Source organism: Xiphophorus hellerii, chromosome 4, assembly GCF_003331165.1.
Source record: "Xiphophorus hellerii strain 12219 chromosome 4, Xiphophorus_hellerii-4.1, whole genome shotgun sequence".
Classification (NCBI taxonomy): Eukaryota; Metazoa; Chordata; class Actinopteri; order Cyprinodontiformes; family Poeciliidae; genus Xiphophorus; species Xiphophorus hellerii.
In genome coordinates, this window is record NC_045675.1 from 9,864,095 (window position 1) to 9,890,681 (window position 26,587).

At 38.5% G+C, this 26,587-nt stretch overlaps 1 protein-coding gene across 3 annotated transcripts in view; it reads right to left on the reverse strand.

Moving 5' to 3' along the window:
- Positions 1-26,587, reverse strand: part of LOC116719189 (AT-rich interactive domain-containing protein 3B) — a 59,425-nt gene continuing 32,838 nt past the window's right edge. For 2 of the 3 annotated variants that reach the window (XM_032561628.1, XM_032561630.1), the window contains exons 3-9: positions 25,685-25,759; positions 25,501-25,573; positions 6,926-7,109; positions 5,015-5,274; positions 3,052-3,342; positions 1,727-1,819; positions 1-1,636 (exon numbers count right to left, since the gene is read on the reverse strand). In XM_032561628.1, coding sequence (XP_032417519.1) covers positions 1,437-1,636; positions 1,727-1,819; positions 3,052-3,342; positions 5,015-5,274; positions 6,926-7,109; positions 25,501-25,573; positions 25,685-25,759 — 1,176 coding nt within the window. In that variant the 3' untranslated portion in view covers positions 1-1,436. The remainder of the gene's footprint in view (positions 1,637-1,726; positions 1,820-3,051; positions 3,343-5,014; positions 5,275-6,925; positions 7,110-25,500; positions 25,574-25,684; positions 25,760-26,587) is intronic. The other variant, XM_032561629.1, reaches the window with a different exon arrangement.

Here is a 26,587-nt window from a genome sequence, read left to right on the forward strand (position 1 = left end):
CAGTGTCTAGGAAAGTAAAGAAGCTGGCTGTGAACACAGTGCAGATTCTCAGCATAATGTTAAGCATAGGGAAGACCAGAGGTAGGAAAAAATGTCCATTTACAAACTTGGGGGACTTTCACAAAACGTAGACTGCAGCCTGGATTAGCGCTGAAAGATCCCCCGACACACAAAGACTTATTCAGGACATGAACACGCCATCTACCAAGAAATTTTAACTTGGCAGGACTTGGTACCTTTTCAAAGTACCAGTATGTGCCTTAATGAACATGGTATCACTGGGTTCAACTGGCCAGCAAAGTGGACCGACCTGAACTCCACTGAGACCCACCAGGATGCTGTTACGTAAAAGATGAGAGACACCGGAGAAAATAATAGAGACCAGCAGAGCCGCAGGCTGATCACCTCTCTGTCAGGTCGCATTGATGGGAGTAATTCATGTGCAAGGAGCTTCAACGAGGTATTGAGTGAACATATTTTTCAGTAGGCCTATATTTGTACATGAAATAAATTTTTTTTCTAAGAAACTGAAATATGTTTTTTGTCATTAGCTGTAAGCCATAATCATTAAATTAACAGATATAAACACTTGAAATGCATGACTCTGAGGCAGTGGATTTCCCTTCTTGAATTAAATTACATTTTTAAAGATACTTGAATTTATTGAGATGCTCCTGTATAGGTTAGGGCTTCCAACTGTTGTAAAGGTCTTTTACTGAGGGTAGTTGTGAAATGAGGTATTTAATCTGCCGATCTACAGCATCATCTTTATCATTCACCAGTCTGAGTTCAACACGAGGCTACAGTGTGTTACAGACCTGAGTGGCCTGGGTTGGAGGCCTATTGCTGTGAGGTGAGTGCGCTGTACATGAGGTTGTGTTGGTGAGAGATACCCGACTTCCCCTGATTGCAACAAGTTTAAACAGAATACAAAAATAAAGTTGATTCAGGTTAAATATTCTACAGCTCCTGAGGTAAAGACACCACTGCAGGTTACATGATTTGAGGTATGTAAAAAGAGAAAAACTGAAAACAAAATCATTCTAAAAAACAAAAATCAAAAAGAGAACAAAATGGCAATAAAACAAACAAAATGTCCTAAAGTAAAACTTTTCAAGTTCAGTTGTGAATACGCCTGTCAGTGGGTTTTGGCTGAGCTGATTGTGTTTAGCATGTACACTAGGATTAATAAGTGTATGAGTGTGTAGATTGTGTATATCTATGCATGTGATGAATTTAATGCAGAGAAGTGGGTTTATGTGATATTCTGGGGCTCTATGTTCATGATTGGACAGCCAAAAGGTTGACAGGGTTGTTGAGGTATTTGTTGTGCAACAGTTTCTTATTCTTATCGGTTTCTCATTGTACTGTATATTCATGCTGGGGCCTTGCTGTGGAGCAGCGGCCTAGGGAGCGGGTACAAAGGAAAGCTCGAGTTAGGGGGAACCGCTGGGCGCCAGCTCAGCGGAGCCAGAGCCCTTGGAGGAGGAGGTGGAGGAGGGTGTGGGGCTGAGGGTCTGGGCCTGGGGAGCAGAGAAGCCAAAGCTTGAGCTGGGTCCAGCAGGGGATGATGAGGCGGCACTAGCAGCAACAACAGGCCCTGGTGCCCCGCCGGACTTCTGGGCAAACAGGGTTCCTGAATAAAAGCAAGAATTCCCACAGACTGCTTTTATCTCAGCCGGACTAAAAAGTACAAATTAAAGGTTCTGATCTTTTTCATACACACCTGAGTAGATTGTGCCATTAACCTCCACAGATACAGTGATGCTGGCATTCCCATTGGTGGAGATGCTAAGAGACATATCCTGCTGCTTCTCATCTAAACAAACACAGAAGCACTTATTATTCCATCATCTGTTCACAGAACATGCTTATCACTTCAATCCCAACATTTTTTAAACAAATTTTGTGAAGTGTAGCGAATACTACAGCTACGTTCATACTCCATGTGTTGATGCTCAATTCTGATGTTTGCTGAAATTAGATTTTTTCTTTTAGTCACCTTTCATTCTACTAATTAAATGCAATCACACTTCTGTATGAACAATTTATGTCTCCATCGTGACCCGCAGGCACAGAATAATGGGCTGTTTTGATGTCACAGAACAACCCATTGTTTACAGAAGTAATAATGGAAAGAGGCATTTTTGGATCGATTTTAAGGTTTATTCAGTAATGAGAGCCAACAGTCGGTGTTATCACACAACAACATGAAGGAAACTAATAAAAAGGCAGCACAACTAAAGCAACAACCTTTTGACTGCAACTTCTTTAGAGAAATCTGTTTGGATGTGTAGCCAGGAATACGATGCGCTTCAGTGACAGAGTTTTTTGTAAGTTCATAAATATCATTTTCAGTCATTGTTTATGTCTTAGTTTACAGTGTCTGTAAATCAGACGGTCTCATGTCAATAACATGACAGATGGATAAAATGAGACATGCAGATGTTTTGAAAACAACTGGATACGTAATCAAATTAGTACTACATATGGAAATGCCACAGATCAGATATTTTTGGGTGAAAAGATGGGAATTAGGTTGTTCAGACTGCCGTGAAAAAGTCGGATATTTGTCACAAATGGGCATATTTGATAAGAATATAAGAAGAATATAAGAATGCATATTTGGGTCACATTTACCTGCTGTGTGAGCATAGCCTAACAAACCAACTTTTTAACTAATTTTGCCCATTTTTTCTCCAAATATGCTGTCAGACCTTTAAGGTCAAGTCACAATGACCATCAGGTCTTATGCTCAAAATAAATTTGTCAATGCCCGTCATACATGTGGAAGTCATTCAAATGTAAACTATCTATTTTCGCTAACTAATTTGATTGGAGCTGAACAGTATATCAAATTGCAGTTGGTTTGGTGAAATCAGTGTGTGCAATCGCAAGGAACTGCTTGGAATGGCATTTTTCCAATGCCATGCAAGAAAATTCTACATTTTTTTGATAGTTTGATTGTGAGATATATTAATTTATATCAACACAGGAAAAACAAAGTCAGTATTTACATAATTTCAAATAATATTTTTATCTCTTCACAACCTTGGCAGCGCTGACCTCTGGTGGCGATGGTGGGGGCTCCCAAGCGCAGATTCATGGGCATCTGGGATGCCATGGCCAGCAGGTTATGTTGGAAAGCCTGCTGCATGAGGCGCTGCTGCTCCTCTGCCAGGCGGGCCATCTTTCTCTCTGGCCCCTCTCCTCCCCCACTGGTCTCCAGTTTTTCTCTGAGCTGCTCCAGGGTGGCAGCTCTCGCCAAACCAGCCACCTGCTGCTGACCCAGAGACAGCGCAAGAGGAGGTCTTGCGGCCATGATCGCAGGGGTCAGGTCTTCTAAAGAAGAAAAAAAAAAAGCAAGTGTACATAAAACTGTGTTTAACAATCATGTTGTAAAACTGAAACAGGAACAGAAATCAATTCAATGTGAACAGCTGCTTTGTGTTCTGTTTCAAACTACCAAAAAAAAAAAAATTCTGAATAAAATGATGCTTCAAATTCTTTAGTTTTAGCTATTGTTTTTGCACTGCTTATTATGGCTTTAAATTTTTTTAGATTGGCAGTTACCTCATTGAACCCAGACTTTAAGACTATGAGTACAAGACAATTCTGCACTGGTTTATGTCACAGAGCACGACAGCGATTACAGACGCTCAAATACTCATCATACATGACCACTTAAAGTAAAGAACTTGAACAGCTCATTACTCAAGTCAAACCATAGACACTGTTAGAGGTCAACACCAGAGTCACATTCCAACCAAGGCTAAGCCACATCAGATAAAACAACAGCATAATGACAGTTATCAGCAGGAGTCCTCTTAATGTGAAACACAAGCTTCAAAGTTCATAAAGTGGCCTCCCCTGTGTGGGAAACATGTTATTTATCATTAAATAGGAGGGGGCTCCCAGTAGCCTTGGGCAGAAAAGGTTCACATGGACTCTTAAACACCTGGATGGATGACATGAATTTGCTCAGTGCATATTTAAACAGTAAAAATGTACACACACGTTTACAGGGTCATGCAGTATATAGAACAGCTGAAATGTGACAATGTTCTTATATTTTGTCTTAAAACAGTAGGTATAGTGACATTATGAATTTTATTAATTTTGGTAGTTTGATGAACTTAAAAATCCTTCCAGGAACAGATTTTCTCACAAATATACGTCAGGGTCAGACTCCGAAATGCTCAGAGAAATGTCAAAAACAACAACAACAAAAGAAATCCATCCAAGACTCTATTGGAGTTAGTTGATATGTAAAAACTAAAGTAAAAAACTGTACAACTGGAACATAAGAATAATAATGTGTGGCTTTTTATGAAGGGTTGAACAACAAAAAGCCCCTCCTTTTTTCAAAAATCAAAGAGTACATAAGCAACACAGCACAGTGATTGGGAGGTTATGATCTGAGCTTGTTTTATAAGTTGAGGAGCTCTACTGAGTAAAGAAAGAGATCAAGAGATTAGACAGTAATCTGGCTACTCAACGGGAAAATGATACCAAACACAGAAAATTTATATCATAATGGTGGCAGAGGTGTGATGGCCAAATTTGGCAATGCAATTGTGAAGAGATTCAAAAGGCAAAAATTCTAAGAAAAATGCACCGGTATAAGAAAAGAATCCAGGTTCTTTGCAGTTATGTGAAGGACTATATGGGCAAGATGCAGTTATCAAACACAGCGATAGAGGGCAGTATTTTTCTATCAATAAGCATCTTGGTACTTGAGCACTTTTGCCATTTTTTCCACATCAAAGCAGCTAAACTCTCCCAAGTAGTAATTTACCCAACCTATAAAGTCATAATTGATTTGCGTCTTCCCCTTCCAGCACCATTAAAAACTGTTTGGAAGCATGCATATTTTAAAGTGGAAAAATCTTAAAACACTTTACTTCCAAACCTTTTCCTTAAGTTTTCCAGATTCATATTACAGACGTTGAATCAAATTTGTCTTGTTCTAGAACTTAAATAACATTATTTTGTGCAAGTTGAAAGTGCTAACCTTTCTTCAGAGAGGGTCCTGGAGAAGCCTGCAGGCCATTGAGGGTGACTGAGGTCCCGGCGCCAAGGCCTGTCAGATGCATCTTGGGAGGAGAGAGGATGTGGGGAGCCGTGCCTGGAGAAGGAGAGAAGCGGAAGAGGCTGCTGCTGTAGCTAGGACGACGGCCCTCGCGTCGGTTACTGTCGATGGCGGCTTGCAGCTCGCCCGGGGAGCTGAGACCTTTCCTCTCGCACTCGTACGGGTACAGGTATTTCATGTACCTTCACAAGAAAATGCAAAGTTGTTGTTAGACTGAGAGAAAGCCTTCCATCAAAATCAAGCATGTGAAAAATGCACTCATGTATGTAATGTGTTTGGAGCACAAGTATGTTTTGTTTTTTTTAAAGAATGTGTTTTGTGAGCACATAGAACTTTTTTACGCAGTATGAGAATAATGCATTTTTCTTTAAATTAACTTTTTCCAAATGTATGTCTAATAAGTCAGTTACTTCTAGAATGATGTTGCTTTACATTCAGCTTTATAGAGTCATTTTTTTCAAACATATCAGCGGAAATTCTTATGGAGTGTTTCTCTATCAGCTTTGGACATCTAGAAATTGAAATGTTTGCCCTTTCCTATTTACATTTAAAGCACCCAACCATAAATGTTGAAGTCTTGCAGCAGCTTACTAAGTGGATTTAGCTCAGGACTTTGACTATAACATTCTAAAAAGTGAAAATACTTTGATCTAAACCATCTTATTGTAGCTACACCCATCTTCTCATCAAATCTAAACAACTTCCTTGTTCTAGCTGAATAAAAGCATCCACATTGCATGATGGGACTAAAGACATTCAGGATAATGTGGTGAGATAATTAATTTGGACACAGAGGATTTTGCATGAAGATCAAAAGTTTGACGTTCGTTCGAGATCAAGCCAAAGTTTGTGGCCATAAAGTACAAAACATGGGAAAGTTTATAGGGTATCAGCATGTTTTTCTACTCTTCTTATTTGATTATCTAAATTAAACAAGATACCCAAAATATATCCAGCATAGTTTACACATTTGGTTATCAAATTTTGAAAACTTATATTAGCTTTTTTTCTTCCCTAATTTAATTCCCATATGCACTCAACTCTGTTTCGGATGAAGTGTGATTTTATTTTCCAGAACATCTGAATTTATAGCAACACCTGGAACAATAATGTTTGACAGGTTGAACTGGAAACATACTTGGATTACGTCACTGCAGCTCTAGATATATGCTCTATTATGTTTTCCATCCCGTAAAGGAAGGACGCCATAAGCCGCAAGAGCAGCAGTTTCTATCATGTAAAGTAGGTGAGCAATACTGTATAAGAACCTGTCAACATAAAAAAATACATCATGTTTCTTAAAGTGTAAGAAGATAAAGAGGTGTTACTTCTACTGATGGGTGTCTATAAAAAACAGGAGGTTTAGTCTTGGCTAAATGTGTAAGCTGTCAGTCCAACCCCACCTTAGTCACTTCGTACTCTGACCCAAATGACATCGATAGATCACACAGATCAATGAGCTTTGGGTGTGATGTAATGTCAAGAAGATCCAAATAAACACAAAGACAGGAGATTATTTTCCCATATGTGTGTACAAACGCACATTTACTTCAGCAGGGTGTAAACAGAGCTGTTACTTAGCTTTGCGCACGACCATCAATTAACCCAGCCAAAGCATGGTTCCCTTTGTTGTCTGTAAAGACAGCTGCACTGATTAAAACGGGAGGAGATCTCATCTAAAAGACATGCGTCACACGTGAGTGCACCTTAATACTGCACGCATACATGGAAAAGGTGTTTGCTTCCAGTTTGAAGGTTACTCGCTTGACGTTCTTAACTTAGTTCCAGCAGATGAAAGTAATTTGTTTCCTTTCCAAACAGACAAAGACTTACTGTGTGCGCAGAGTGAAAGCAGCGCTGGTGATGGATGTAGGCAGGTTGAGTCCCTTGGTGATTTCTCTCCAGATCTTCTTGTTGATAACCTCCACAAGGCCGCCTTTCTCCGTTACCAGCTTGTAGAGCATGTACAGATCCAGGACCTGCTTGGCCATGATGGGAATACGATTGACCGGGGTTCCTACAGAAAATATATAAACAAGGTACATCAATACAGTATCAATTATTAATGTGATTTAGAATATCTTGAGGAAAGGTGACTGGTTTAGGAGCCATCAAGGCTTTTTTCTACAGACAGAATGCCAGAAAAAGAAGAATCCTGCCATTAGCTCATCAAACAATCAATGCTAAAACACCTAGGATTATTTTTGACCTCTAAATCCTGATCTAAGTGCTACTAGGATGATGACAAGACGAGAGTGGTGAGCTTGCTGCCTGCACGTCCATTAAAATTGGCTTGAAAACAAATTAGCTCCGTTAAGGCAATCTGGCTTGACCTGGAAAAGGGGATTCACAAACAAACACAAAGCAAAGCTGCTCGAGACTTTTGATACAGATGCATTAATCTTGTGAGCAGCTTATCTGCAGTGAAGCTCGCAGGGAACGTGTGCAGTGGGAAAACGAGGTGGAGACGGAGGAGGGAGGAGCACCGGCCGCTTCCCATATGTGACGGTATCAAATCAAAGTGCAATGGGCAATAGTGTAAGCATTAAATGGGAGGAGGGGACTGGGGATTGTGACAACCTAATAATCCTTAAGAACTAGTGGGGAGGAGGGGATGTGGGCTCCAGGATAGGCTGGTATAATGAAGCTCATTTAGAGGATTGTGCCGAGTAAATCCATACCCCTCTGTGTAAGTGCCGGACCCAGTGCATGGAGATGTGCAGATTTGCCCTCATAGGTAATGCCAACCAATCCTTTAGCCCCTCCTTGGACTGCTCTTAACCTGGGCTCATTAATGACTTTATAAAATAGCAGCGTGATCGGACCATACAGATTAGCCCTGATTCATTTTCTTAAGTTAGTAACATGTCTTTAAGCCATGTGCAAGAGGCCAAGGTGAGCACATGGTCCTGTGGAGTGGAGATCAGGAAAGCGACTCTGACCCTCTGAACATGCCTTAGTCAATGCCAGTGTTTGGGAGACAAGCTAATTTCTAGTTAGGAGGCATGTTGGATGCATTTGAAAAGAGTTAAAGGAGTTTAATCATTCAAACACAAACAGGAAAATGAAGGTGCAAAAAAAAAAGAAAATAGTTAAGCATGGAGAGTGATTGAACTTTTTTGTAATATTCTGTATTACAAACACAAACTTCAATGTATTTTATTTGGATCCTATATTATTTACCAATGCAATGTAGTGCTTAGCTAGAAAGTGGAGGAAAACTGATGCATAGTTTTCAAATTTCCCACAAAATGAACCCAGCCTTATAATCAGCCCCAAGTCAAGGTAAAAAATCTGCAGAAACACTTCTTAGAAAATTCAGTTAAAAGTTTTTTTTGGGAAATGGCACAACTACTGTAGCTTAGCATATGTAGAGGCAGATTTTTTTTTCTCCATAAATGCTGAAGCTCAGTCACATTTAAAAGAGAGCATCTATTAGACTTCAGTTATTGCCAAATTAATTATGGACTTTGACTAGGCCATTGCGGCATAGGTCCATGCAAAAAGGTGAATGTCCACTCCTATCTCATCCGTTTGCAGCCTCTAATAAGTTTTCTCGCAGTATCGCAATGCATGTTTTACTGTGGGGATGTTTTGTTTAGGGTGGTAGGCATCATTAATGTTTGATGAAATGTTTTGCATGTAGTCCAGAAGGTTCAAATTTGTTCTCATCTGATCAAAGCACCTTCTCCTACATGTTTGCAAAGAGAAACCATGAACCTTTTATCCGTTTCTCTGATTAACACTCTTCTTCCCTGGCCTGTCAGTTTAATTGGGCACATTCCAATAAAATATTATGAAGTTTGTGGTAATTTCTTTATCCAAATAAATACCACTTAAATTGAACTATCAGAGGAATATAGTTAGAGAAACATAGTAATCAAATGGGATGTTGCTTATTTTCAGAAAATATGTTATTGTTGAGTAACAAGTTTATTTTTAATTAAGAACATTAACTTAAAACTATTTTAAGCTCTTACATGGATATGCCAATATAGTTTTGTTATTAGTTAGTGAATTAAATTTGATAAAATTCAGCAGCAAAATAATAGTTTGAAATCAAATGATATTTAGAAACTGTGTTAATGTGGAATCAACTTCACAATAAATCTTTTTATCTGTTAATGCCATCTTTTTTTGAACAATTTATTTCATCGGTGGCCAAGGAAGCTAAACAGATGACACAAATAGAAAGAACTACCACTTTTTGCTTCTGGGAACACACAAAATTTCCAGAACAAGCCCAGCTTCAAGCTGCAAGTGCTTTGTCAGTTATCTAATGCAGCGTTGGACATCAATCCTGCATTAAACAATTAGTACAACTACAGGGGTCAGAGATCAGCCAGGGGTTATTGATGTGTGAATTAAACTGCAGGTCAGCAGGAAGCCATGTTTTCATACTGGCCCGCTCGTGAACAATGACAGAACAACAAATGAGACACAGGAGCGCTGGCCCCAGTGTGACAAGCCAGCAGTTAGTTAGCTTTTAATTCACGTCTGTGCCTTTGTTACCATCTGCTGTCAAATCAAAATCTGATTCTGTGTAGTGACTGCAGCCCTAGAAAAACTCTAAATGTTTCATATTTTATGCAAAACAGAACAAAGCTTGAAGTGCGAATATGGTCATCTTTATATCTAAAATGGTTTCAGTTTCATATTTCAAATTCTGATAACCCCACATGAAAGCCCTGAGGAAAGCAGTTACAATAATATCATAATTGAACAAAAATCACATTCACAACACTTGGTCAATTAGGGAGAGACTTCCCTTATTTGAAAGAGTCAGTGCACCGCCTGGCTTTGCTGTCCAACATCTGCTGTTTCAAACCCTGGAGACATTCAGCTCTAATTAGAGCAGCCCAAAACACGTCTTTTGATCAGTTAAACACACCACCTCTACCCCGTATTTGCTCTAAATGACTGTTTTTATTCACACATAAAACTTATTGCCAAATGCTGTTGAGAAAGCCAGAGATACAATATGATCATCGAGGCTTCTGGCAGGCAAACTGCTGAATACTTCATCTCTCTGTGAAGCACTGATTTGACCAGCCGCTTGCTATGAGCCAATCTGTAATTGGCTGCAGGCCTCACCTCCCATCATCCTTTGCCCCGGACTGATTTTCCCCCAGGGACAGGACCATCAGGAGCCTAGTGATTAATGGCACCAGAGGTTAGAGGTCGCTCTGGTGGGAAGTGCTGAGGCTGAGGGCCCCTGAACCACTCCCTAAGTCCTTCCTCAAATGTCCACAGCGAGCACCAGAGCCACACGGCTGATCTTCAAAAGGCTGGCCTTCAGGAAGAAAGTACGCAGCAGCCTCTTTGAAGGATTCATATTTGGAAGTGTGCGGGTGTGAGAATGATCAATAACTTCACCCTATGATGTATGTCTGCAAACTGCATTATATAATGAATTTGTCTCTGAAAAACTCACAGTAAAACATGTAACCAGGTGTAAACCCATTCTGTCAATCAGAAAATGAAGCAAATTATCAGTCCACAAGAACACAAGAAAAGTAAACAAAAGAGCTGCTAGTTTGACTAAAACAAATGTTATATAGTTAGCCCATCAAAAACAAGGTCATTTCATCTGACCCTTACCCTATTTTTAGCTGGAAACAGCTGTTCACATTAAAATGGACTCTATAATAAATCAATTGGGCACCCCTGACGCCAGTGGTGGTAAATTAAATATTGCAGACTTCCTTTGATGGGCATTCTTTAAATAATTATGAGATGGGGCAACAGCCTTACAGCGGCCAACACACAGGAAATGAATTTTTTACTAAATGAGAGTGCTGGTCGGTGTGAGGTTTCACTGCCATCTACTGTGAAGAGCAACAAGAAAAAAAAAAAAAAAGATAGTGAAGAAAACAAAACAAATCATCCCTTGCTGCTTGAGAGATTCAACAGTTTTTATGTCATAATCAAGACAAAAATCTTACCAAAAAAACATAGAAATAGATAAGACATAAAGGAAAAAAATGGGGTAAAATGTGTCCCTCTGCTGCCTTTATAAGGAAATGTAGGACAGATGAAGGAAAAGGAAGGGGGAGGTGTAGTAGTTAGCCAGCTGGAGAAAGACTGGATTATGGCTGTAAGGAAGGTGTCAGCCAACACAAACAGCCCTTGGCCTCATGGCAGCGTCTGAGTCTTTAAGAGTACCAACAACCCACCACCCATCCACACCTTCCTCCTCGTCTTCCTCGTTACCCCCAATTACGACAACAACAAGTAGATCAAACCCAACTGTAATTATAATAATTATAATAACATAATTATAATAACATTCACATTCTTTTACAAATCCAACTTATGAGAAAAGGTTTGAAGTTTGCAACATTTTTTTTTACATACAAATTGTGTCAATTGCTGGTATTGATGCTAATGTAGAGTATGTAATGGCAATAACAAACTCTACATTAACATACTCTATGTTATTGCCATTACGAGTATGTTACGTGTTACAGAAATTTTTCTTGTCAGAGCAAATCAGACACATTTCTCTTCACTCATCAAACAGTCTGTTTGTTGGAAACACTTTTCCCCCCAGAATTATGAAACAACGAGAGAGCCAAGAGAATGTTTGACTGCAGATGCTATCTGAGTATTTTAGCTCCCAACCACTACATGTGTAGCATTAGCCGGAAGGGATTTTTCTTTAGAAACAAATGGTATGTTGTTATGTGAATGCCTGTAAACTGGCTTACAGAGTTTGAATGTTATAAAAGGTGACCTTGGAAAAGTTTTTAACAGCTACATAATAGCACTGCAGTTAAGTTCACACACTGATTATGTGGAAGAAAATGAGACTTTCACAATCACAGCACTGCTCCCAAAAAGAGTATAAACCATTGTGGTGACAAGGTTGTATGGAGAAATGACACTCATGGTTATTAGATTAACTATGCCTGCCGCAATAAGTAATAAATTAGTCAATTGCATGATAAATTAAAGCAAGCTCAATAATTTCCATTCGCATGATTTATCGTATTTCTCTTTTCTCTTTCCTACTAAAAACTGGATGACAAAAGTCTTCAGTGTGGTGGTTCAGTCTCAACTAGTCATTTTTGTTGAACAATTTGTGTTGACAGAAACTTCATACGTCTTTTTTTTTACTATTTTTGTTGCTCTTTTTATTTATTTTGGATGTTTAAGAGGTTTTTCAGTTCCAGTGTCAAATACCGATTAGATTTTAAAGTTTTTGATAGTCAAGAATGTGTGCTTGCATTACTATGCCATTAGTATTATATTACTTGAAAATATTCTCAAACCAACAATATTATAGTTCATAGCAATAACTTCTGGGACAATTAATTGTCCAGAAATATTTGTTACCATTACCTAAAAGAGCTGGTTTCTTAAATATCCTCATTACTGCCATCAGCAATTCTCCTGACTTTCTCATCATCATCACATAACTTGTATTAATCCTTAATTTTTGACTAAAAAAGTAAAAATACTGCTACATTTATCTTGACATCATTCCTCTTAATGTTAGCTTTTTCTATTTCATGCTTCCTACCTTTTATTTATTATTTTAGACATGGAAATAAATATTGTGCCCTACAAGTCTGAACAAGAATTACATAGGGAAATTGCAAAGTTATTGCCTTTCAAAAATCCTCTGCAATCAAACATGATTTTTTTTTTAATGTAATATCCATCACATTGTTCTGCTGTCAATAAGAGAAAATGTTAAAGATTAATAAACTTTCATTCCTCATAATAAAAGGCAAAAATATTCACAAAATTATTGGTTGATTTCTAGCGAGTATCCACTGACAACTGTCCAAATTCTTTAACATCAAACTCAGAGATGCTAACAGAAGAGATGAGCGTCTGGTTTCCACATGCTGGGAGTTTACTTTATGCATGCAGACCCCGGCTGTAAAGTTTATACATTCTTATGTCGGGCCTCCATATTGTCAGGACCCTGCTGTATGCCGGGGGCACGTTTGTTTTATTTTTAATGCACGGTTGAGTACATAAAAGGTAAAAAAGCTTTGAGTGCATGGAATTTGCTATCTTTAGTGCAGGCAGAGCCACCACTTGAATGACAACCCAATTCATATCATGTGTTAAGATATCCACCCCTCCACATAAGGAAAGTTAAATGTAATGTAACACTATATAGATACATTGCTATTCTGAGCATGATTTAAAGCTACAGCTGGTTAACACACACACAGTGACATACAGAGAAGGTGAGGGACTGCCTTCTCTTAAATTCTTCAATATAAGCCAGTCAATAATCTCCACAGATCTGGCTGTATGAGATAGAGGGCTTCTGACATGTCAATATGTTCAAAAAATCTTTACTAACACAGGGAGAAAGGTGGGTAAATGGAAAGAGGAACTACTGACGAGAGAAAAAAGGATGAAATGTGTTGATGGTTGAATATGATCCACATTGAGATAAACCCTAAAAAAAAGAGCAACTCCCTTAACTAATGACCTTCTATGTGCATTTAGGCAAGTCAAACAGGTTTAACAACCCCATAAATGTTAAAGCTATGTGCATACATATCTGTGAATTATAAAGGTATTATAAAGCAGCATAGTTTCCTTCATTAGTGAAGTATTGGAACAAGAGGCCAGATGACTTCACAAAGACAAATATTTTTTATACCCAAGAACTTTGCAATATCTCTCTATTTTATCAATCAATAAATTCATTCATTTCAGTGCCAGTCTGGCTTTCTTTCAGGAGTAAAATCCAACAGATTCTTCTCTTCAAGTTGTGTCAACAAGGCCAATACTAAGGAGGAAAATGGTAAACAGTCAATAAGGAAGGTGTATTTACTAAAGAGAGGGCCAGTTATCACACTGAGCAGGCAGACGGTAAATAAAAGAGCTGTCTTTCAGGGTGTGAAAAAAAGAAAAACTAAGAAAATCTGACATCTCTCCAAATAAAGGTCAACACTGGAGTCTTCTGACTGTATACATGGACAATAATAACTGAATTGCATGCATATAAAAACCCAAGATAATTTACATCATTCTTAGAAATGAAGTTACCAGCTTAGGCAACTGTTATGAAAATGAACAGCATATGTATTAATGTTACAACAGAAAAAACTCGCTTTACAGTACACAGTTCCACTTAACAGTTTTAGTCTGCTCCATTTTCCATTGCAGAGCTCCTTAATGGAGACAGAATCAATGTGTAACTTTTTGTATGTGTGGGTTTATTAGATCGAACTAATTCAGCTGTGCAAAAATGACTTAGAAGTGAAGAAAATACAGGACCAGACATAGGCTTTTTAACAGATTTGTGACAAACTTTTAACACATGAACCACAGAAAATGTTTTGTAAGTGATTTATAATGTCTGAGTTCGACAGAGTTCATCTCTGCATAGCGGAGGAAAAAAGAATTGATCTTAAAATCCATATTTGCAGTTAATAAACATGCTCATGCTCATTAGTCATGCGGAAAATATTCAATTTCGGTGGACAAATGAGATACCTGTGATTTATGCTGTGAATTGTGTCGCAGATTTTCAGATGACTTCATTAAACAAGGAAGTGTTTCAGCATGACAGTTGTTAAAGTATTGATGATTTGAAGCAGCCTGCAGTGTTTCCATGTCACGATACAGAGCTTTGAAAAGTATGTGTGACTTTATCCACTTCGGGAACGCATTCTGTGGATGATAAAAATCAAATTTGGAATATCACACCAATCAGGGAATCATGATGGTGTCTGTGGTCTATGATTGCTTTTCTGGATTTCTTCAAGGCATGGACAACTTTCTGTATTTGTAGAGACCACAAATTCTGTCGTCCAGAAAAAAATCCTGAAGGAGAAACTTGTCATTCCTCTTACACTTATGCAAGAGAGGAATGACCTTGAGCACAATCGCAAGTCCACTTCTAAACTTTAGCCTTTGTGTAAAAAAAAACAAAACAATGTTTTATTTTATTTTTTTTGCCAAAATTGACTCTTAAATAAGTAAAACTTCACAGAAAATGCTAGTTAATTGTAATCTACATAGTTATTACAATCTTAATATTGACTTTGTGCAGCACTAATTTAGATTATTTGAATAATCAATAAATTGAATAATTAGTAGACAGATTTCTTGACTAAGTTACTGTCTAGAAAAGGAGAACCAAACAAAGCCTTCTTGTGCCACAGCTTAAACCTTGTAATGAGAAAGCTCTAATGGAGTTTTAACAATGAGCTGACATTAATCCTAAAAATTGCTGTTGGCAAAGAATCTAAAAGTGAATTGTTCAACTGAGTGATGAGTCAGGGAGTTTCTTTCTGGGAGTTATTACAGCGAGCCAGCAGCCAGTAAATAAAAGAGCTGTCTTGTGCGGTGTAAAGGAGAGAAAAACTGGCGAGGCTCCAAACAAAGGTCAGCTGCTGCAAATCTCACTGTGTCTAGTCGAATCATTGGGAAGCCTGTCAGGCTGCACACAATGACACCATTAGCAACTGAATTGCATGATTAGAAGCTTTTCTGCTGCAATTTGGCAGTAAATCGTTCTTACCCATAAAGACGATAGATTTGTTTTCCATTTTTTAATGCTGTGAGCAGTGAAACCTTGACAGGCTTTCCAAGTACTTTAAAAATAGTGCTAGATGTCATTAGTTGCACAAAAAGGAGAAAGAAAGGGAGAAATATGACTCCTTTTCCATGGGTCATAACGATGGGTCACCTGGTGAAATAGGGGAGGAGGGGGGTTGAAAAGGTTGGATGGCACGAAAAGTGAGATGGCCTCTCCAACTGTAACCCAAGTCCCGTCAGTCCCCTGAGACCCAGCAGATCAACTGACAAGACCCCAATCAACAGCAGAGGGTATGGAGCCAAATAAGAGATGGATGGGTGAATGCATGGCTGGATGGACATACTGAAGGATGGCCAAAGTGTAATCAGACACAAACAGCTACACAAACAAGTTGTAGAGTATTTTCATTAGACCAATTATCTCAGAAGAAAGTCCAGAGAATCACTGAAAAGAAATTTTGCAACAAATTGCAGGTGCTGTATTTGGATAAAGAAAGGGAACCTATAAATAATGGATAATGCCTACCTCCATGAAATATTCTCCTGCCTCTGGTGTTTTTAAGTCTAGTTAACCAACAGAAATAATCTATTTTCAAGACATATTTATGTCCAACCTTTAACTTGGGGCTTGTGTTTAGTAGTGATATTGCTTCAATACAATCTTCAATATTTTGTGAAGCCTACTGGTCTGCACTGCAGTAATACACACACAGACAGCAAACAAATTGCAAACAAATCTAACACAGGTCATTAAGGTCAAACACTTCAATTTTAGTTTCACAGGACATGTCATCAGAAATCAAGGTCGTCGTCTCTAGTTTTTTGAAAACTGTGATCTGGCTTTTTGTCTTGCTTTTGAAGTAATAACTTAATCTTCTCTGAGTGCAGATATTAATGGTGCTTAAAACACATTTTCTTGCCTCTTTTCTTTCTTCATTACAATTTTCTGAGGCTTAGTATCTCAGACAATAAAAATTACAGTCTCTATGATGTCCAAGAGCAATCAGAGAGCATTCAACTGGCCAAACATATTATTGCCTGCATGGCCCTTTAAATATGATATCCAACCAAATATTGCATCCAAACAGTCCTTTGTATTTAAAAGAAGTGTGTACACTGATATTGTGATAGTCAGTGTGGTTCAATAAATATTGTGATGCAGTCCATAATTCTGATTTCTTTCCATTATGTTGAACAAAGAAGCAGAGTGTTTTGAGGTTTTGTCTTGGCATAAATTCAAGGGTGAATTTCAAATTTGAGTTCATAATGTGAGTTTTCCCAACTTGTTTACACACAAAATGTAATATATGCACATGTGTGTGTAAAATTCTGAAATTAAAATAGTGACAATTTCTCAAATGAAATCAAGAAGAAGAAAAAAACATCATATTGTGCCGTTTAACAAATGGAAATACATTTTTGATTATCACACATGAACTAAAACTAGAAAACTGTAATCTGATTTAATTCCAGAGGGTGAGGGAAAAATAGATTAGAGGTTTATTTGTAGACTTTGTAAATATCCTACTGTATGGTTTTATTTAGATTATCTTTCCTACATATAACCAGGGATAATCTTGTTATTCCTTTTTGCTCAACTCAAACAGAGAGACGTAAATAGATACCTTAGGTACAGTTTTCTCATCTCTTTTCAGTAGGGTTGCATAATACAATGCAAGTTGATCTTTTTCGCAATATCACTGTATGCAACATGGATATTGCAAACAACTTCCTGGTATGCAATATTAGTTGCCTAATTATTCAAACACCTAGCAATCAGGCTCTCTATATATGTAATATATTTGTTTAATGCAGCCTAAAAAGTTTCAGTCTCCAGAAACATTGATGTGAAATCAAAATTTTATTTTATCCCCCCACCCCCAAGTAGCTGTACAGATTTATTGTTTTTGAGTCAGTGTTTGCTATGAACTCAAAGTAGACAGATGTTAGTACTTTAGTTATTTGTCAATTCATCCCAAGTCACATCGTTATTGCAACATTCACCAATATAATCGCACATAACATGTTTTCCTGATGTTGTGCAATCCTAGTTTTCAGCAGGCGAGGCAAAAAAACCAAAAAAAACCACATTTAAACAAAACCAAAGAGCAATGACAGTGTTTCACTCACTGTTTTGGTGTGTTTATATGGATAAGTTTAGATTTTCAAAATACCTGGTTTCTCAGAAACATAAAAGATGACCTCTGCTCCATATTTACATGCAATGGAAAATTTAGAGAGAAAAATAGCCCTGACCCTGTAAACAGCCGTCTTTGATGATGGAACAGAAAATGTCGAGAATGCTTATGTGACAGCAACATAACAATGGATTATCAAGGGAGAAACTCTGGCAGTAGCTGCAGATTTATTTCCAATTTAAAAAAAAACAACACCTAAAGCCAGAGAGAATAAAACAATCTTGCACAAAGATAAATGTAAATATGAAGTCAAACAGAAAAATACATGTATAGGAATCTAACACAGTTTGCCAAAACTGGTGGTAGTTTACAAGTCCAACTGATTATTTTCAGTTTTAAAGGCAACGCAGGAAAGAGACATGCCGGTCCTTTAAAGCAAGCTTTATAAAACAGCTAACTGCTTCAGTCAATAACCACCCAGATTGACAAATAAAGCCATCAGCTTTATTTGGAGCAGTGATCAATACGAGAGAGACATCTGCAGCAATACGTCGAGGAGAAAGACAAATATATTTAAACAAAGGAAAGCGTGTGGGGGGTTACACAGCCATCCAGGAAATTTTAACTCGCATCAATGCAAATTACTTTTGGCTTCTGGAATCCATGACACTGTGTTAGGCATTTGTCTTTTTTAATGGACAGGGGCAAGTATAAGAGAAGTATATCATTATATTAAGATCTTATTTTTTAAAATAAAACCTAAAAAAAAACTAAGAAAAAAAAACATGGGAGCATGCATTGTGGCAGATTGTATACTTCAATTTCTAACGGCTACTTCAGAACTACAGAATATCCACTATACAGACTGTTAAACAAAATAATAAAAAAACACAACACATCAACATAAATGTCACTGGCAGAGATTGTAGCATCTGTGCTTCACATCCACTTGGGCCCTCGTTTTCCATTAGGCCCCTTTGCACTCACATCTTGGTGTCTGTGCGGCTCATGGAACGTCGTTGCAGAGTCCGCACTGGAAGTGAGCTCAGGGCTATTGTATTGGTGTAGGGCTCCTCTGGGGGCTGTAATGCATTTCATACCATCCATCACAGGGGTGTGGAGGGCAGGAAACATTGCTTTAAGAGCACACACAGGACACAGATGGAGAAGCAAGACATGCAGAGATAGCAGAAGTTTAGGAATTTGTTGATCAGAGGGGGGATTCTGGGGAAATAAGCTTTTGAAAGCCTTCAATAACACAATTTCTTGAATATCTTCTAATATACAGCACAATGACTAAAAGAGGACAATTAACTAATAAGGTGTCATTATGATGTTGCTGCATGCAAGTATCTGTTTGCGGTTCTCTCTGCAGTGCATGGCGATTAAGAATCTTTCAGCTTCAGCTTAAGTTCTCAAATCTTTGCACATTACAGCCATAATTAAAAATCAACAGCACTGAGGCAATCTGTGTATGTTGAAATGTCTTCCCAAACGAAAAAGGAAATAGCAAGGAGGTGCATGGGGTTGGGGGCTGGGAAGCAGAGGAAAGGACATAAAGAGCAGCCTTGGCTGGAAAGAACCAGAAAATAAAGTCTTAAGATTTCCATTTAACCTCCCCCAACACGAGCATAAAAACAAAATCAGGAAAACTACTATTTCCTTTTGTTTTGAAGGAAGAGCATAACCCTGAAGATGTAAGCTCCACAAAGACGGGGCTGTAATTTGCCAGCCACTGGGTGGAGTGCAACAGAGTTAAAGATAATGTCAGCACCCAAATATATCAAGATGGAAGCCGCAACATGTTTGATCGCAAATGCTGGGGGAGGATGTGTTCAAAAGAGAAGTTTTGCCTCTTTTTTGGAGTTTTCCTCTGAGCAATGATTAAAAAGCTGCGGTTGGCGTCAGTGTATCATTAAAGTTGCCACCCTTTCCTGAAAGTCGGACCCCTGTGCTCCAGCTTCTGGTTTTCTAATGTTTCCCTGATTATCTTACTGTGACTGGTGAGCTCAGGCAGCTTCAGCTCCCTGACAAAGTGCCTTGAAAGGGAAATGAAAGCGCAAGGCCTCGTTTCTGCTCAGGCTGGCTGATGTCTCCTTTAACCTCTGCTCAGTCACCCTGGCACCCTGTCTGCCCTTGTCTCCTCCTGTGGTTTCCATGTCTGCCCTCTTCATCCCTTATTCTCCGTTTTCTCTCTTTTCACACATTAAAGACACACAATGGTCTCTCCCTTGTCTGCTGTCCATCAAGGGTTCCCTATCAAAAACGCTGGACCCCACTTATTTAGAGATCATTAATCATGCTGTGTAGGACAGGAGGCCCTTTAATCCAGCCCCCCGCCCCCCCGAACCTGACCAAGCAGGCCGCAGCGCGGCCCTCCACCCTTATCCCCCATGGTGTTATCAAGTTTCAGTGGTTGTAACTGTAGCACAATAAACAGAGAGGAAAGTAGCATTCGGAGGGGGTAGAAGAGGAAGGGGCTGGAGACACAAGGCAAGAAGAGAGGAAAAATTGTCCGTTCTTCATCACATTTTATTGCTTCTCTCCGAGTACAACATGCTTACCAGGATTATCTTTATGGAAGAATACTGGATCCATCTAATAGCTGTCTCTAACCAATCAAATTAATCTCTCTGAAATAGAAAACTTTTTTAAATGACAAACCAACACTTCATCTAAAATATACTCACAATACCTTGTCCTTTTATTGTCAACCCAACCAGGTGCTGCCACTTTCCAGAAGTTGTGGGGTGTTAACTAAAGGAAAATGAGGCCATATCAAAGAGCCAGGGAATGTTCCCATTGTGGTGTGGTGTTTGTACAGAAGGCCTGCCTGTTACAAGCACCAGTGTGAGGCTGACCAGGGGAGTAATATAATGCATACATGGATCCCCCCGAGCCCATTCATGGTGTAATTGGTGTGGACAGAGCTCTGGGTCTCTGGGTTACAGTTGGGGAACTTCCTCTAATGTCCTGCTGGGAAGCCACTTTTCCCACACTACAAATCCCATCACAGCTGCAAAAAAAAAGCTAAATCTGGACTAAGGAATATATTTTTTTAATATTGGAAAATTGGCAAAGGAAGATTTATGTTTATTTGTCCTTAAGGAATTTTATTTTATTTTTCAAATTGTGCACAACATAAGTTAACCAACACACATCATTTTCATTCTAGACAAAAAGAAGCCCTCCTCATTTTCAAGAAACCTAATTTGCCATTCTGGCAACCTTGATCAGAGCAAGCAGGAGATCTTACAATATTTCTCACAACCTTAATTGTTCATCTTTGTCATCTCTCATCATTTTTCCAGGTATTTTCTCATGTTCCCTAAAGCTTTTCCTAGGTCAATCAAGAACTTATGTTCAAACATACAAATCGTGCTTATGATTTCAAAAATTTGAACAAACCCAGATCTCCTAGCACCTCAAAAAACAAATGTTTTGTCTTTCATTTTTTAAGGTAATTTCACCCATTTAACCCAATAGTGTTTTTTACATGTATATGCAGAGTGATGGTGCTTGAACCTGTTTAGTGTAAAACTCTGCAGAAAATGCAACAAAAATTAAATTTAAAAATGTATTGATTATCTCAGAGTTTGACAGAAAAACAAAATTAAAAGTTGACATTAGCCTGACCTCAGAGTAAACTTTAAACCCATTGTGAAAGTGTGAAACTGACCTAAATTTAACTTCCCAACAGTTAAAGTAAAACTTTATGATATATGTAGGCATTTTTCCAAATAAAATTCATTTTTAAAAAAATCACTCTATGACTAGAAACTGACAATGTTGCGCTCGAAGAGCTCCGACTTTCTATTAGCTAGTTGGAAACAAAAAAAATCTGGTCCTTCTCCAATCAGTGAACTCTCCAAACATAAACTCTACCAGGACAATGACATTCTTTAGAGCAGGAGAAGTAACTGCAGGAAGAACTCAGCTAGCTATTTTCAGTGTTAATATAGGGGTTTAAAAATGAAGTCAGAGGAAACACAAAATGGTTGTAAAAAGCTGTAACAAGGAAACTGAATTTCCTTCAGCAGCATGTTGCCTGTTCATTCAGGCCAACACAACGTGGAGTGAGATGTCAGCAGATAAATGGAAACTGAAATAATTATAGCAAAGTCGCTTTTCCTTTTGGTTCAGTTTCCAATTTAAACATCCCGAATATTAATACCAGTAGTTTTTATTAAAGAACTGCTGGTATTTATTCGGAATGAATCCTGTAGAAAAAAGTCGAGGAAATCTTGTGAATTTTCTGTCATTATTATTGGTTTGATTTTATTTGAACAGATGCCTCTTTTTTATAACCTGAAGTGTTTTTCAGTCGTTTTGATTTTCAGTGATGTAGAGACACATTTCGGCAACTTTTGGGTGTTTTTGAGAATGTTCTTTTTTGATTGTGAATTTAAATTTAAATTAAGACCATACTTTTTTCAATGTATTCACCCAGTAGAAAGACAAGTGTGTTATTTCTGATTTCTTAAGAAGAAATCAAAAATGGATTAAATTGGTATCTGCAGGTCAGAGCTTTACAATACTCAAGATTAATCTATACAATAAATGCATGAAAATAAATAAAAAGGAAGATAAATCACTTGCCCTTCTAAACGGTGACATGAAAAGGGTTTTTTTATAGCTAGAGGAAAAGGAGGAACTGTTGTATTTAGTCCCCTCCCCACACCGTTCTGTTCTTGACTGGTGATTTCAATGAACAGGAGCCTCTCTCTTTGGCTCTGTCCATCACAGTCTGTGACCATTAATCATCTCGAGTGGACACCGCTGAAAGGCAGTTGGCAGCATCAGTCTTTTTTCCCCTTCATCATGTAATCCAGCAGACTAATTTACACCACCCCTAATTCGCAACCCCACTTTTTCTCCCCTCTTGCCCCCCTTTTCCACGATGATGCAGCAACTGGTTATCCCAGCATGACAATCCCTCTCCAGCTTAATCGAAATCCTTAAGGCGGTTAATGGTGACAAGCCAGATTGAGGCTTTTTCCTTCCCCACAGAGAGTAGAATCGAGACAGGAGAACCGTAATGGATCTAATGAACAGCCATCGTAACTCATCAGGGCTATGTAGACTCCTACAATGTGGGCAGCTCTAATTCATTTATATTACATGTACATGTCAGGCCATTAGCTAATGTTTGCTCCTGCAACAAATAATTAATATATACATGAGGTTCTTGGGTTGATTAAGGCTGAGATTATGCTCAATAATTACTAAACAGCAAACAACTAAATTCAGCTGTGAATGCAAAGTAAGCTGCCAGCAGAAGATGAGAACTATTATGAAACGTTGGTAAAAAGTTAAAGGTTGAAGAGGCAGTTTATGAGTAGCTTCTGCTTTATCTGTGATCCAGAGAGCATCGATGGCCCCCCTCACACAATTTAGGACAGCTGCTGAAATTCCTCAACCATTAACACACACACACCCCCACGAGTGCACAGGCATGTTTTTTAAACTGCAGAGGCAGGAAATGGGAATCCCTCGTAATTTTTCCTTCCGCTGTTGCTTTCCTTTCAAGACTCAGAGGCCCCTTGCCAAGGTGGGAAAAATCACCTCACCATTTGTTTCTCCCGTCTCAAGAGTCTACTGAATTTTGCTGAACCTCACAAAATAAAATAGTATTTGTAAACTTTTTACTTAATAAATTAGATTTGTAAATCTAATTTTTGATTAAATTAAAAACAAAATGAAAACAAATTCAAATTCTTTTGTGAGACTTTAAAGTAAAAGATGTGATCTCAGAACTTGAAGAGTAACGGTTCAATCAAAAAATTAGGATTAAAGTCAAATAAACATTTCAGAGTAAGAAAACCTAAAAATCATAAAAGTATGAAATCACAAAAGAAGTTTGCCCACAAATTAATACAATTTTAGGTAATCTCCAGAAGCTGTAGTATTTGTTGCCAACTGTTGACCCTTGCACTCCCTCACTACCTAACACTTGTACAAGATGACACAGGAACGTGATCCGTGCAAGTCGACTCCTCTAACGCTTTCTGTAACACACACCAGAAATATAATTTGGCTTAAACTCCTGAACAGATAAACAGCACAACTCTTATTGTTTTTAAATCTGAACTTAGGACTGTAGAAGTATGTAACTAGGCTAAGAGAAATTGAGAGAACTATGTCCTGAGTTCAAAGATGCCACAAAGGACCTGAAAAACTTAGTCTCTCTGGCTCTGCTCAATCCATTACAGTGCAAACAAGAACTCCAGGTGTCAAGACCAGATCAGGGAGAGGCCGTTGTTTTGTAGATGGTGCTTTGACATTAGACAAGCTCAAAAATCTTTACCAGCTTAGTGCAAGACTGCAATTTCTGCCCATTTCTCCCCATCACTTCAGTTCAGTCAGATTGAATAAGAAGCATCTGCAAATAAATTTTAAGTCTTACAACAGATTCTCAATTGGTTCTAGTTCTGGGCGATTGCAACACACCAATACTCTTTGATCTAAACCAGGAGGCTTTAAATCCAGGCCTCAAGGGACAGTGTCCTGCAAGTTTTAGATGAATCAAATGGCTGAATCCCCACCTCAGTATGCAGTCAAGTTGTCTGGAGTCCTACTAATGACCTCATTATTTGACTCAGGTGTGCTGAAGCAAAGACACATCTAAAAGTTGCAGGATACCAGCCCTCGAGGCCTGGAGTTGAAAACCCCTGATCTAAACCTTTCCATTGAAGCTCCGGATGTATCTTTAAGGTTGTTGTCCTGCTGAGATGTAAAGTATCAGATCTTCAGCAGTCTATCTAATCTGAGAGCAACTTCTAAACAAGTACTCTATTGACTATTACTTTTATATAGATATCAGAGTGAAGGAGGCTAAACACAAATGCAAAGCAAATGTTTCAGATTTTTTTGTGAAAGGGTTTTAAAAAAAACAATCACTGGTAGCATTTGAAAATTATACACTCCTTTTTGTAGGTCTAGCAGTTTAATTTCTGATAAAATACATTGAAATGTATAGTTATAATGTGACAAAAGATGAAAAGGTTCAAGGAGTATGAATACTTTTGCAAGATACATGTATTACTCACTAAATACAACTATCTCATAAACCACACACACATCCAGAGCACCACTGTAATCAAAATTAGATTCACTGTGGGAGATATTACTTGAGCCAAATGCCTTTTTTGGCAGCAGGTTTGTATGATGAAAGTCTTGCTGCATCAGCAGTGGAGATTTGAAGGGTCCTATAATTTGTGCAGAAGCAGTTCATGGTCCCTGAATGCCTAACTCACAAGCATTTACCATAAATGAATTTTGCCAATCCCAGATCTACATCACTCTACTAAGGATCAGCTGATGCAGAGCTCACCTGCTGAGACCTTATGGCCAATAATCTTAGGACTGGTGGCCAGACATGTTTTTGCCTGTGTGACACTGCACACTTCTTAGACAAAACAGGCAGAAAACAAGGTGATAAATATTCAGTCCACACTGGAAATATGAAAAGAGAGCAAATCCCTCCTACTATGAGCCAGGGAAATACTCTTAATGAAAACACCACAAAACATCCTCCTTTCAATGAACAAACCAGACCTACTGTTGTTCTGACAGACTTGTAAAGAACATTGTAAAAATTGTTGGACACTTCTCTTTTTTTCAGAATCACGAGGGTTCTTGTAAATTCTTAATCCTTGTCAACCAATCCAAACAAACCTCCACTTTCTTCGATAGTTTTGCCACAAAATATTTGATTCCGTCTGTCGCTGCTGCTTAATGTTTTGTTCTTACCTCGTTTCTGCATGAAGGTAAAGAGATCATCCAAAAATTCCTTCCTTTTCGGATCATTGTCCAGCTCATACAGCTGCAGGAGAACACAGAAACATATCAGGGAATTAAATGCAAGTTTTGTGGTTGCTGAAAACATGGATGTCTTAATACAAAATTCAGTGAACCGTGACTTTAACAAGCTCACCTTAGCAAAGTCTCTGGAGGCTTCTCCTCGTCCTCTGTTACTGTCAGCCTCATCTGTCCATCCAGCACTGCCATTCTGAAACACAACAAGTAAAACAGGAAACATAAAGGTCAGAAAAAAACATAGAAAAAATTATGCCAATAAAACAGAGAATTTGTATGAACAAAGATAGAGTAGAACCAAAACAATGTATCACAGAGATGTATCAAATTTTAGTTGCTGTGAATGAATTCTGGATGTTATTTCTTAAAAAAAAAAAAAAATTATTTGATTCTTTTCGTTTTACTGCAGGTCAAAACATTTGTGCTGGACTCAAGGGAAAAGAAGACAAAGCTATAAATTAGCTAAAAACAAACATCCAGCTATAAAAACCGGTGGGAAAAAAAAAAAAAGAAAAACTAATGTAAACTCGGAGCTAAAGAATGCATTTATCCAGGGGTTGAAAGAGCAACTTCTGGAGTTATTGTACCCCCGATCTCTTAAATCCCCCTCCCCCTTCATCCTCAAACATCTCCATTTGACCTAAACCATCTGCATCTGGACCTGCCCTGCCCCCACCTATGTCTTCCGACCCAGCTGGATACACGGGCCCCCCATCCTTCAATCTTAACGCAGCTGTGACGGGTGGCCAAGTTCATAGAGTGTAGCTGGCTGTCAGGAGGGGCCAGAGGAGGGTGGGCTGGTCACTTGCCTTAGCGTGCATCTCTGCAGGCCTGCACATACGCCCACATACATAGACACAAATGCTCAAAGGCTAATCATCAATGTGTGCATGTTTGTGAGTGCAGGACGGAGGTGGGAGGGGGGCATAATGGCCCCACAAGACGGAAAGAAAGAAAATAAAGGCAGAAAGGAGTGCACGGTATGTGCAGACCAGGAATGTCTCTTAAAGACAAAACCTAT